The sequence below is a fragment of the Tachyglossus aculeatus genome, chromosome 17 (genome assembly GCF_015852505.1).
Source record: "Tachyglossus aculeatus isolate mTacAcu1 chromosome 17, mTacAcu1.pri, whole genome shotgun sequence".
Taxonomy (NCBI): Eukaryota; Metazoa; Chordata; class Mammalia; order Monotremata; family Tachyglossidae; genus Tachyglossus; species Tachyglossus aculeatus.
Window position 1 is genome coordinate 15,988,922 of NC_052082.1, and position 13,424 is coordinate 16,002,345.

General features: G+C 43.3%; 1 protein-coding gene across 2 annotated transcripts in view; it reads right to left on the minus strand.

Moving 5' to 3' along the window:
• Nucleotides 1-1,712: 1,712 nt before the first annotated feature.
• The window catches only part of SLC15A1 (solute carrier family 15 member 1), a 59,224-nt gene continuing 47,512 nt past the window's right edge, over nt 1,713-13,424 (minus strand). For both annotated transcript variants that reach the window (XM_038759136.1, XM_038759137.1), the window contains exons 19-23: nt 9,910-10,017; nt 9,685-9,772; nt 8,439-8,585; nt 4,010-4,117; nt 1,713-2,543 (exon numbers count right to left, since the gene is read on the minus strand). In XM_038759136.1, the coding sequence (XP_038615064.1) occupies nt 2,343-2,543; nt 4,010-4,117; nt 8,439-8,585; nt 9,685-9,772; nt 9,910-10,017 (652 nt within the window). In that variant the 3' untranslated portion in view covers nt 1,713-2,342. The remainder of the gene's footprint in view (nt 2,544-4,009; nt 4,118-8,438; nt 8,586-9,684; nt 9,773-9,909; nt 10,018-13,424) is intronic.

The following is a 13,424-nucleotide window of genomic DNA, read 5'->3' on the forward strand; positions in this document are numbered from 1 at the left end:
AGGTCATGGGTTCAAATTCCAGCTCCGCCACGTCTGCTGTGTGACCTTGGGCAAGTCACTTAACTTCTCTGAGCCTCAGTTCCCTCATCTGTAAAATGGGGATTAAGACTGTGGGAGAACCTGATCACCTTGTTTCCCCCTCAGCGCTTAGAACAGTGCTTTGCACATAGCAAGCGCTTAACAAATACTATATTATTATTATTAACCTAAATTATATCAGAACTACATTTTTTCAGTTCCCTTTGCCAAAAACAGACTTAGAAAGAACAACTCAGGGGTCAATTGTAGGGAACCTAAATTTAAATGTACCTTAAAAATAATTTCCCATAATCACTAGCCCTATGAAAAGTCAGTCTGACCGGCAACTTTCAATGACTCCAACTACCACTCCTGGGGTCAATCACATGGTGGGAGGCAACTTGGTCTAGTGGAAATGATGGATCTGAGTGGCCAACGATTTGGATTTGCATCCGAACTTTGCAGACCCTGTTGGAGAACTCTGAGTAAATCATTTCACCTTTCTGGGCCTCAGCTTTTCCTAATTTGTGAAATGGAAATAAAACCCTTACGCTCTACCTCACAGGGATGTATGTAGTGAGGAACAGAAATAGTAATGTGTCAAAGTGATTGGGGTAGTTAACTTTCTGAACTTTCAGAAATATTTATTACTACCTTCCATCAGACTGAGTCTTTTCCCCAACTGGATTAAGTATATAAAAGTGTTGTTTACAGTTAAGGAGGCACAGATGGGAAGCAGCATGGTCTAGTGAATAAAACACAGGCCTGGGAGACAGGAGACCTGTGTTCTAATCCTAGCTCCTCCACTTGCCTATGTGACCTTGGGCAAGTCACTTTAACTTGAGAAAACTGTACCTCAGTTTCCTCAGATGCAAAATGGGGATTCAATTCCTGTCCTCCTTCCTATTTAGGCTGTGAGCCCCACGAGACACAGGGACTGTATTCGGCCTGATTAACTTGATTCTACCCCAGTTCTTAGACCAGTAGTTGACACATAGCAAGCACTTAAAAAAATACCACTGAGAAAATTAAAAAGGTATGAAACAGCTTTGTGCTTTTCAAATGAAAGATGTATTGTCAACAGCTCACCCCCAATACAGATCCAAAGAGAGGGAATCACTAAGAGGGAACAAAATGGAGGTGAGAGGAGATATTGCGTTTTTCAGGCATGATCTTAACTGTCAATTGAAGTTTTGTCTCATTTCTCCTTCCCTGCTTTTCCTTTCCCAGCCCTAATGGCTCTCTAATGCACAAACTATCTACCCCAGTATCTGGCACATAGTAAGTGCTTAACAAATACCATTAAAAAAAAAATCCAACCTAACACACCACTATTATGGTGTCACCAGAATGACTTGTTTGGATACAAAACAGTCAAACACTATAGGCTGCTAAAAGGAGTAGAACCTGTGTGGTTACAGGGGGAAAGGGGAAGGAGAAAAAAAAAAGGTAAGCAGTAGAAAGTCAAATACTCCAATTCGTCCAGTTGGGAACCTGTCTTTATGGACACAGAGATGCACTTAGAAAGCTTGGGTTCTTCCTTGAGCACAGAACGCTGCTGCCCTTCCAGTGGACTTAGGATGCCGAGAGGGATCCGGCCTAGCACTGTGTCCCTCAATGACTGGGGGTTCCCACTGGTCCTTTTCCCCTTTCCCACTGCACTGTGAAACACCACATCAACCTCCATATCCTCCCCAGAGACACACCTGAGCATTGGTTTTTGAGAGTGGATGATTTATTCCAAATGTAATTGATTGTCCCAGTTTTCTCTTCGGCCTTCCCCCGGGGGTACCATCCCAAGCGGGAGAGCGGAGGGGACACAACACAGGCCTGGAGCTATTCGTTTACATGGTGAAATATTTGGAAACAGGATTTTTTGGGATCAGATTAAGCCACCCTCAGACATTCCTTAACACATGTGTTTGGCCTCACTGCACAGACCCTGCCATTAGCTACATGTCTCCCCAAGAGTGTTTCTTGAAAAAAGGCCCTTTCAACAAGTAAAAAAAAAAATTAATATACAAAAATAATCTCACTGAATTTCTTCAAATGGGAGGGCCTTTTCCATGTGGAATACAGTTTAGGGGCTTCCTAAAAACTGGATCTGTGCTTTAAGCAGTAAAATAATTGCTAGAATTATGCTTCCAATTCTGCTCTTTAAAAAACCGTGATTTTCTGGAATGGCACCCGTGAGCGTTTACAAGATCTCAAAACCATCGGGTCGTTCATGTGATTCCCCACATCCAGTTTTTCTGTCTTCTCATTATGGCATTAGCATCTGTGCAAGTTCTGCCGGTCAGTCACTCCTCTTTGGTTTCCCATAGTTACAGGGCTGTTTGGGAGAGTGTGTTTGGTTTCCCATTCTGGTTGTACGGTTGCAGGTCTCGCGTCTTCTTCTTCTTCTCATCTTCGTCAAATTGGGCCTCAATCTCCGCTGGATTGACGTACTTGTAGTAGTAAGCCATGAAGGCAAAAATCACGCAAACCACCAGCAGCAGCCCAGCAAACAGAATATATTCAGCCCACTGCAAGTAAGGAAGTTAAGCATCGTTGGGATGAGGAGGAAGGAGAGAGAAAAGAAGGTTACATTAGTATCGTTACAATATTTGGTTTCCCCAGGCATACACATGTAGAAAATTCCATTAAAATTACTGTACTGCAGGATTTGTAATTAAGCACTTACTGTGTCAAGCACTGTACTAAGGGGTAGACAGTCCCTATCCCACATGGAGCTCACAGTCTAATAAGGAGAGAGTAGGATTTAATAATTCATTCATTCATTCAATCGTATTTATTGAGCGCTTACTGTGTGCAGAGCACTGTGCTAAGCACTTGGGAAGTACAAGTTTTTACAGATGAGGAAACTGAGGCAAAGAGAATTTAAGTGACTTGCCCCAGGTCACACAGCAGACAAGAGGCAGAGCAGGGATTAGACCCCAGGCTCTCTGATTCCAAGGTCCGTGTTCTTTATCCACGAGGCCCCATTGAGTCCCTGTGAAGGCAGAGTCAAGAAGTCCCTCCACATTCCATCCAGACCCGTTCATTTGATAAGCTACATTGAAAAGAAGCATTAACAGAGGGTTGCTTGTCGAGGGCTTCTCTCCCAGAAGGCCCCATAGATGAAAACCTCGGAGAAGTACATGACCGGCACATGGATTCTACTCCTGGCTCTGCCACCTGTCTGTTGGGTGCCCTGGAGTACATCGCTTCACTTCTCTGTGCCTCTGTTTCCTCCTCTGTAAAATGGGCATTAAATTCCACTCCTTCCCACTTAGACTGTGAGCTCCAAGTGGGACAGGTAATATTGTACTCTCCCAAGTGCTCAGTACAATGCTCTCCACACAGTAAGTGCTCAATAAATTTGATTGCTTGATTGACTGACAGGGATTGTGTCTGAACTCATTATCTTGAATATACCTCAGCACTTAGCACATAGTAAGTGCTTAACAAATACCAATTATCATCATTATTAGGAGCTAAGACTCAAACTGCCTCCGCCAGAGACACCGAGGTCAGTCTTGGTGCCGGAGGCTCATTAAGTGGTATGGTTAGGATTTTAGGATTCAAATCCCAAACTTCCTGGATTAACTAGAGGGGGCAGTGGAACAGTGGGGATTGTCACTCTTTATTGCTGTATTGTACTTTCCCAAGCGCTTAGTACAGTGCTCTGCACACAGTATGCGCTTAATAAATACGATCGAATGAACAGATCAAATTGATATGGGTAAGAGCAGCGGAATTTACCCAAAGGAAAAAAAAAACCTCAGACTCAATTCTCCGTATGAAACTAAAAGGGATCTGACCCCTTCCCTCCCCGCAGACTCCTCAGACCCCCTCACACTTCTCAGATCCCCAGATCTGCTAAGAGGGAAACGGGGTAGGTCTCCAGGCACAAACCCGGCTTGACGAGAGAGTGAGTTTTAGGGTTCTCAGTAGCCGCTGCCCTTTGGAGCAATTTATGCGATAAGGAGTTATTCCGGCCGCCGATTACCTGCTCGCCGAACTGGCCAGCTCCGGCCACGATGAGAACGATGATGTTCCCCACAGCCACCGTCAGCAGCCAACCGGCCTGAAGCACGGACTTCATGTTGGAAGGGGCCTGCCGAAACAAGACATTTCATTTACTCAATTTCCTCTCTATTTAGAAAAGACGGACTGGCATAAGCTTGTCCCCACTGGGGATAGATACCGAAAACCTTAATTGGGTAAAATGTCAAAATCAGGTGGCTTTTCAATTAACACAGAGTTGCAACAGCTGTGCATCCAGGGTCAGTAAAAATTAATTCTGAGTAGAAAATAAGGTATTAATTTTCCTCCCTGAACCTCTCTTGCTGTCATTCACACAGTTGTTATAACGAAGGGAGGTATCTTATCCCTTTGCTCTTCGCCCCTCTCAGCCCCACAGCACTTATGTACATATTTGTAATTTTATTTACTTGTATTGATGTGCCTCCTGGCCTCTATCAATCAATCAATCGTATTTATTGAGCGCTTACTGTGTGCAGAGCACTGTACTAAGCGCTTGGGAAGTACAAGTTGGCAACATATAGAGACAGTCCCTACCCAACAGTGGGCTCTAGACTGTAAGCTCGTTGTGGGCAGGGAAAGTCACTGTTTATTGTCCCCTCCCCACAGCACTTGTGTATATTTGTACATATTTATTATTCTATTTATTTTATTAATGATGTGTATATATCTATAATTCTATTTATCTATGTTGATGGTATTGACACCTGTCTACTTGTTTTGTTTGTTGTCTGTCTCCCTCTTCTAGACTGTGAGCCCGTTGTTGGGTAGGGACTGTCTCTATCTGTTGCCAAACTGTACTTTCCAAGCGCTTAGTACACTGCTCTGCACACAGTAAGCGCTTAATATGATTGAATGAATGAATGAATGGTTTCTGCAGTAACAGCAGGTTTACGTGTGGAGGAAAGGGTGTAGGCCAGTGTGATGTAGTGGGAAAAGCATGGAACCAAAAGGCCAAGGATCCAGATTCTAGTCCCAGCTCAGCCACCTCCCTGCGATGTGACCTTGGGTAAGTCACTTAACTTTAATAATAATAATAATAATTGGCATTTGTTAAGTGCAAAGCACTGTTCTAAGCGCTGGGGAGGATACAGGCTGATCAGGTTGTCCCACGTGGGGCTCACAGTCTTAATCCCCATTTTACAGATGAGGTAACCGAGACCCAGAGAAGTTAAGTGACTTGCCCAAGATCACACAGCAGACATGTGGCAGAGTGGGGATTCGAACCCGTGACCTCTGACTCCAAAGCCCGGGCTCCTTCCACTGAGCCATGCTGCTTCTCTTAACGTTATTACCTCAGTTTCCCCACCTATAAAATGGGGATATACTACTTGCCCCTTTTCCTACCTTACACAGGTGTTATGGGGACAGCTGTCACTTGACTGCTACATGACCTTGAGCAAGTCCCTGAACTTCTCTGTGCCTCAGTGTCCTCATCCAGAAAATGGGGATTAAATACCTGTTCTCCTTCAGACTAAGAGCCCCATGTGGGCAGGGAATTGCATTTGATCTGATTGTCTTGTATCTACCCCAGTGCTTAGTACAGTGCTCAGCACATAGTGAGCACTTAACTAATGCCGGCTCTGCCAATTGTCAGCTGTGTGACTTTGGGCAAGTCACTTAACTTCTCTGGGCCTTGGTTACCTCATCTGTAAAATGGGGATTAAGACTGTGAGCCCCCCGTGGGACAACCTGATCACCTTGTAACCTCCCCAGCGCTTAGAACAGTGCTTTGCACATAGTAAGCGTGCTTAATAAATGCCATCATTATTATTATCATCATTAATGCTACAATTATTATTATTTATTCAAATCTGACCAGGAGTAAAGGCATGGGTTTCTGGCTTCCACCTTCCCTTGTTCTAGGCCCATTCTTTCTCACCTTCTAAAAACCCTTGCATCAACTTTTTCTTCCCTCTGACAGCCATTTTCTGTTGCTCGCTCTATGATGATTTCAATCCTGTCCACATGTCCCCGATTCCTCAAAAAACCTTCTCTGGATCCTTCTGCCCTTTCCAACTAGCCCATCTCTCACCTCTTGTTCCTGTGCAAACTCTTTAAACGCATTGCATGCATCCCCACCGCCTCCAGTTCCTGCCCCCCCCACCCCCACACCCTGCCACCATTCAGCTTCCAAGCTCTTCAGTCCAAGGGCACCAATAACCTTTTTGCCAAATCCAACCGACTAAACTTCCTTTCTAATCCTCTGTGGCTGCAAAGTTGCTTTTTTTCCCCCCCACGGTATTTGATAAGCGCTTACTAAGTGCGAGGCACTGTACTAAGCACTGGGGTAGACACAAGCTAATCGAGTAGGACAAAGTCCATGTCCCACATGGGGTTCAGTCTTTATCCCCATTTTAAGGATGAGGGAAGTTATGTGACTTGTCCAAGGTCACACAGCAGACAAGTGGTGGAATCGGTATTACAATCCAGGTCCTTCTGTGTCCCAGGCCAGTGCTCTATCCAACTAGACTATACTGCTTTTCTGCTTCTTTTGACACTGTGGACCACTCCCTTCTCCTATAAACACAACCGAACCTGGGTTTTTCTGAAATTGCTCTCCTGATGTTCTTTCTCTCACTCCTCAACTGTGCATGTCCTTTAATGCTCTGTTCTAGATCCTCTTCTAGGCTCTAAAAAACACTCCCTTGAGGAGCTTATCCACTCCCAAGGCTTCAACTACCACCTCTAGTTGGACTCCCACACGTAGCTCATTAGCCCCAACCTCTTTCTCCTCCTGTCTTCAGGATACCTCTATATGGAATCCAGCCAGTACTTCACGCTCAATGTGACAAAATTGCACTCCTCTTCTCTCCTAAATTTCCAATTACTGTTAGCAGTGAGGGGAAATACCCTATTATTAGATAGTACTAACTTATGAATATATCCCTTTTTCTTTCTTCCAGCTATAAATTTTAGTATGTGTCTTCCCTATGAGATTGTAAACTCCTTGAGGGTAGGGATCATGTTTACTAACCCTACTGAACTCTCCCAAGGGTTTAGCCCAATGACCTGTACGTAATACTCAGAGAAGCAACATGGCTCAGAGAAGCAACGTGGCTCAATGGAAAGAGCATGGGCTTTGGAGTCAGAGGTCATGGGTTCAAACCCCGGCTCTGCCAATTGTCAGCTGTGTGACTTTGGGCAAGTCACTTAACTTCTCTGTGCCTCAGTTACCTCATCTGTAAAATGGGGATGAAGACTGCGAGCCCCCCGTGGGACAACCTGATCACCTTGTAACCTCCCCAGCGCTTAGAACAATGCTTTGTACATAGTAAGCGCTTAATAAATGCCATTATTATTATTATTAAATACTACTGACTGCTTAAGTGATTAGTGTGACATTAAACATTTAAGAGGAAGAAATTTTTGGAGGAGAGTCTGAATTAGGATTGATCCAAGTCTGAGAGTGGGAATTGGGATTTTGGGAAGAGGAGAGATGATAAAAATACCAGAATGTTTGAAAGCACTCAGTTCTCCAAGAATGTTCTCTCTGGTCTGGAATTCCCTCCCCCTCCATATACGCCAAAATCACACCTCCTCCAAGAGGACTTCCCCGATTAAGCCTTTTTCCCCAGCTCCCTCTCCCTTCTGTGTCACCTATGCACTTGGTATTCACTTCACTGTCAGGCCCACAGCACTTATGCACATATCCATAATTTATTTACATCTATTGTCTGCCTCCCACTCTAGAATGTAAGCTAGTTGCAGGCAAAAAATGTGTCTACTAACTCTATTGTTTTGTACTCTAACAAACACTTAGTATAGTGCTCTACACACAGTAAGCACTCAAATACCACTGCTGGGTTTAAGTTCTTGAACCCCATAATACAGAAAAAAAAAACCATATTGTAGTACGCACAAGACACACACAAACTTTTCCGTTGACTGACATGTTCTCGTCATATCAACATGAAATTTCAGAAGAACATTCCCTGAATCTCTCAGAGTGTTTGGTCCAAGATGCAATTCTTCTTAGGAGAGTTGAGTGTAAATATGCTATTCATATGTCAAAATACCCTGACATTGTTTTCTTATTCACATAATTGCTGTTTTGGATTTTGGTTTTTTTGGGTGGGGGCGCGTTGGTGGAGGAATAGGGCAAGGAAGAGAATTGGGATGAGACAGGCACAGATATAGACACTAACACTTGGATAGAACTTTCTGATCTCCAGGGATTTTTGTCCATACTAAAATGTTATTAGAAAGCACATCAATCATATTTATTGAGCACTTCCTCTGTGCAGAGCACTGTACTTGGGAAAATACAAAGGAGCTTACAGTTTACAGCTTTTTAGAAGTATTTCATTATGATAATCTTGAAGTTCTCTACTGAATAAGCATGGGACCACATGAACCATTCGTGACAAATGAATGTAAAATTAATACGAAACCTGTGAATATGAGAACTCCAGTCCAGTGACAGAGAAGACAACCTCGCCACAGGTCAGAAGGAAGTACTGTGGGATCTGCAAGGACATGCTGACTGTATTGGGTGAGATATCCTCAAACTCCGATATGACCAATTCATCAGCCGAACACTAAAACAATAAAGAAATTATTTTTTAGCATCAATAGTCCTTCTGTTCTACAGGCAAAAATGCCAACTGATTAAAGATTCTGGAAAAGGTGATGGGGCCCCATCAATCAAACCAAGGGGGGGGGGGGGGGCGTTTGGGGTGTGTGTGTGTGTGTGTGTGTGTGTGTGTGTGTGTGTGTGTGTGTGTGTGTGTGTGTGTGTGCGTGTAGAGTTTGTGTTCAACGAGCCCTTTTTCTAGAATCCAAAGGGAAGAGCATTCATTCTTACCCCCACCAGAATTATCCTGGCTACTTAGCTGTGTTGGCCAACTAGGAACTGGCTGAATAAATAAATATTCTTCCCAAAATGTCTAACAGCCCTCAGATAGATGGATTGATTAACCTTTGGCCCTGAGAAAAAGGGCTTAACTATTTTTGAAAGCAGGGAATGTGTCTGCTAATTTTGTTGTGTTTCACTCTCTCAAAAGTTTAGCATAGTGCTCTGCATATAGTAAGTGCTCAATAAATGCCATTGACTGATTGAGAGCCCATGGACACAATAACATAGGGCTTTCTCATGGTCCCCTGAGGACAGGGCTGATCTAAAGCCCAGCTTTGTATTTTTACCCGAATCCTTACAATTTCTAGTATTAGCTCAAAGTGCCACAGGAAGCCAGGCACAGCAGGACTTCTGGTTATGCATTTGACTTTTCCCAAAACAGTCTGAATTTACGGACTAAGTATTGACAACTTAGAAGCAAACCAGGGCCATTTCTTCATCAAGAGACATCTTTAATCTTTACAATTTCTTTTTTCACCTCATAGTTCAGTTACCTTCTACTCAGCCCACTGGCTCCAAAATATTTTGGCCTGGTCATGATTTTAACTGAAAAGCAAGAAGCTACTTGTTTTGGGTTTTAGCTTCAAAATAAGACTTAAGCATTGATTCACAATAATCCTTTTATAGCAGACAAAATGTTGAATTAAAGACTATATTAAAATATACCCTCCGCTCTGTTACTGCACTTAATCCTCGGCCAATGGAATGCTTTGAATACTATGGCTAATCACATTGAGAACAGTATTTATGTTATATATCTATGTATGCATGTAATACTCAACCTTTGTCACCACCAGGGAACGTGCACTGCCAAATTTCAATTTTCTAGTTTTGCCATTGCAGTCTCCATTATTAATCATGACGGTCTTCCTATGGAAAGCACAACATTTATAAGACAATACTGTCACTGTCGGAGTCTTTAAATGGTTTTAAAGCAAGCTGGCCAAAGCCATTCTTACTCCATTGGGAGGTATGGATTTTAAAGAAAAAGAAAAAACCGTACTTACACACCAGAAGGAAAGAATTCATATCCACTGGCATTACGGGGAAGCACGTTTGGAAAATTGCTTCCAGCCACTGTGATATTGAGAGGCTTATCCATAGCATTTATAAATCTGGAAGATTAAACAATAACTTTTGGTTAAATATATAGTACATATATATATATACACATATATATATATATAATTTGTTAGGCTAGATAATTTTTTAGACATCAGCAAAATTAGGCAGCAAAGGCAGCCCAGGCTGCTCTGCATAATTTTTGGAAGAGATTTCTCCTCAAAATATATTCTGCAGTGAAACAATGATAATAATAATGATAATAATACTATAATAATAATTATTATTATTATCATAGTATTTGTTATGCACTATGTGCCAAGCACTGTTCTAAGCTCTGGGATAGATACAAGGTATTCAGGTTGGACAAGGTCCCTGTCCCATATAAGCTTCACACTCTTAATCCCTACTTTACAGATGAGGTAACTGAGGCACAGAAAAGTGACTCGTCCAAGGTCACACAGCATACAAGTGGCAGATCCGGGATTAGAACCCAAGTCCTTTGACTCCCAAGCCTGTGCTCTTGCCACCAGGTCATGCATGCTACTTGCATTCTTCAAAAATAAAATAATAATTTTTGCATTCTCTCGGTTCCTACACCAATCATCGGGGACTTCAATATCCACAAGAATGTTCAGACGGTCTTCCCACTGCCTCTCATTCCTCAACTCCGCTCACCCCAACTTGGCCGCTTGCTCCATCTCATCATCTCTACTGTCTGTATCAATCTATCAATGGTATTTGATGGTAAGCGCTTAGTACAGTGCTCTGCACACAGTAATCACTCAATAAGTACGATTGAATGAATGAATTTATTGAGTGCTTACTTTGCGCAGAGTACTATACTAAGCATTTAGGAGAGTACAACAGAATTAGTCAATTGTATTTATTGTGCACGCACTGTGTGCAGATCACTGTACTAAGCTCTTGGGAGAGGACAGCATAACAGAATAACAGACACATTCCCTGCCCACAAAGAATTAGCAGTCATGTTCATTCAATCGTATTTATTGAGCGCTTACTGTGTGCAGAGCACTGTACTAAGCGCTTGTTCCCTGCCCTTAATGAGCCAGCAGCTATTCTGGCATTCGTAGTAAATATATTGTACAGGTTTGTTAGAAAGCCTTAAAAAAGTTGTAATTATTGTCATGAACTCTGAAATTCCATTCTCCAAGCACAACCTCCTCACCTGCTTTCTCTCCCAACGAAATTGTCCTTTCTCCCTACAGAGACTTCGATTTGTCAATCCCCGCCAATTTTCCAAAGTCATCACACCCCATTCACTCTCCGTACCCAACTTATTAATAATAATAATAATAATAATAATGGTATTTGTTAAGCGCTTACTATGCGCAAAGCACTGTTCTGAGCACTGGAGTAGATACAAGGCAATGAGGTTGGACACCCTTTCTCAACTCACAGATCCACACCCTCAACCCTGTCCTCTCCACCAAGCTCAACTCCCTCACTCCCCTGTCCCTCTGTCAATTTAATATCACCAACCTACAGCCCTGGATCACCCCCACAGTACAAATCCTCTGCTCTTGTGTTTGGGCTGTAGAGAGTTGCTGGCGGAAATCCAGATATCAAATAGATCACATCCACCTCAAACTGATCTTCATCTGCTATAACTCTGCTGTCTCCCCCATCTTTGACTCTCACTCCCATTACCTGCACCATCTGTTTCAGATTACTTTTTAACTCCCTCCTCAAACCCAGTACCGCCCCACCTCCTCCTCCTCTTCTTGCTCCTAATGACCGTGCCAATTATTTCATTGAAAAAATTGAAATTATCAGGCATGATCTCCCTAAAAGCTCTCCTGCCCCTCTCTAATCCTATCCTCTTCCTGCCCCACCCTCCTTCTGCCCCTTCTCGGACTCTTCCATCTTTCCCAGCAGTTTCTCAAGACCGAGATCTCTTGCCTCTTCTTAAAACCTACCTCCTTCACCTGTGCCTTTGACCCCATCCTTTTTTATATTATTAAAACACTTACCCCTTCCCTCCTTCCTTCTTGAACCACCATCTTTAACTGTTCACCTTCTATGTTTCCTTACCCACTGTTTTCAAACCATGCCCATATAGTCTCTCTCCTAAGAGAAAAAAAAGCCCTTCCCTCAACCCCATTTACCTCCTACTATTCCTTTCCAAACTTTGAGGGAGTTCTCTACACCCGCTGTCTCCATTTTCTCTCCTCCAATTCTTTCCTTGACATCCTGCCTTCAGCCCCCTCCACTCCATAGAAACTGCCTCCTGTAATCGATCATATTTGAGTGCTTACTGAGTGTAGAGCACTCTAAGTGCTTGGGAGAGTACAATACAACAGAGCTGGTAGACAAATTCCCTGCCCACAATGAGGACTCTAGAGGGGAAGACACACATTAATATAAATTATAGATACACACATAAGTGCTGTGGGACTGGAGGAGAGGTGAATAAAGGTCACCAATGACCACTTTCTTGCCAAATCCAATGGCCTCTACTCCTAATTCTCCTTAACCACCCCTTCTCCTGGAAACACTAACTTTAGCTTTATTCAATTGATCATCACTGACACTGTCCTCCTCTCTGGCTGCTCCTTCTCAGTCTCTCTTTCATGGGTTTCATCCCCGCCTCCCACCATCTAACAAGGCTCAGTTCTGGGCCCCCTTTTACTCTACATTTACACCCACTCCCTTGGAGAACTCATTCGACCCCACAGCTTCAACTATCACCTCTATGACGATGATTCCCAAATCAACCTCCCCAGTCCTGATCTCTCCCTTTCTCTGCAGTCTTGTATTTCCACCTGCCTTCAGGACATCTCTCCTTGGATGTCTTGACAACACTTCAAACTTAACAGGTCCAAAACAGAACACCTCACCTTTCTACCCAAACCCTTTCCTCCCCCATATTTCTGACATCCCCCCGATTCAAACCCATAACCTTGGAGTTATCCTCCATTCATTTCTCTCATTCAACCTGCACATTCAGTCTATCACTACATCCTGTTGTTGGTTTCACCTTCACAGCATCTCTAGAATCTCCCCCTTCCATTCCACCTAAACTGCTACCACACTAATCCAAGCACTTTTATCCAACTTTGACTACTGCAAGAACCACCTCACTGACTTCCCTTTTCTAGTCCATACCAGATCGTTTTTCTAAAAACCGTAAGTCTTTCCACTCCTCAAAATCCTCATTGGTTTCCCACCCATCCTTGCATTAAACAGCGTGGCTCAGTGGAAAGAGCACGGGCTTTGGAGTCAGAGGTTGCGGGTTCAAATCCCGGCTCTGTCAATTGTCAGCTGTGTGACTTTGGGCAAGTCACTTTACTTCTCTGGGCCTCAGCTACCTCATCTGTAAAATGGGGATTAAGACTGTGAGACCCTTGTGGGACAACCTGATCAACTTGTAACCTCCCCAGTGCTAAGAACAGTGCTGTGCACATAGTAAGTGCTAAATAAATGCCATTATTGTTAT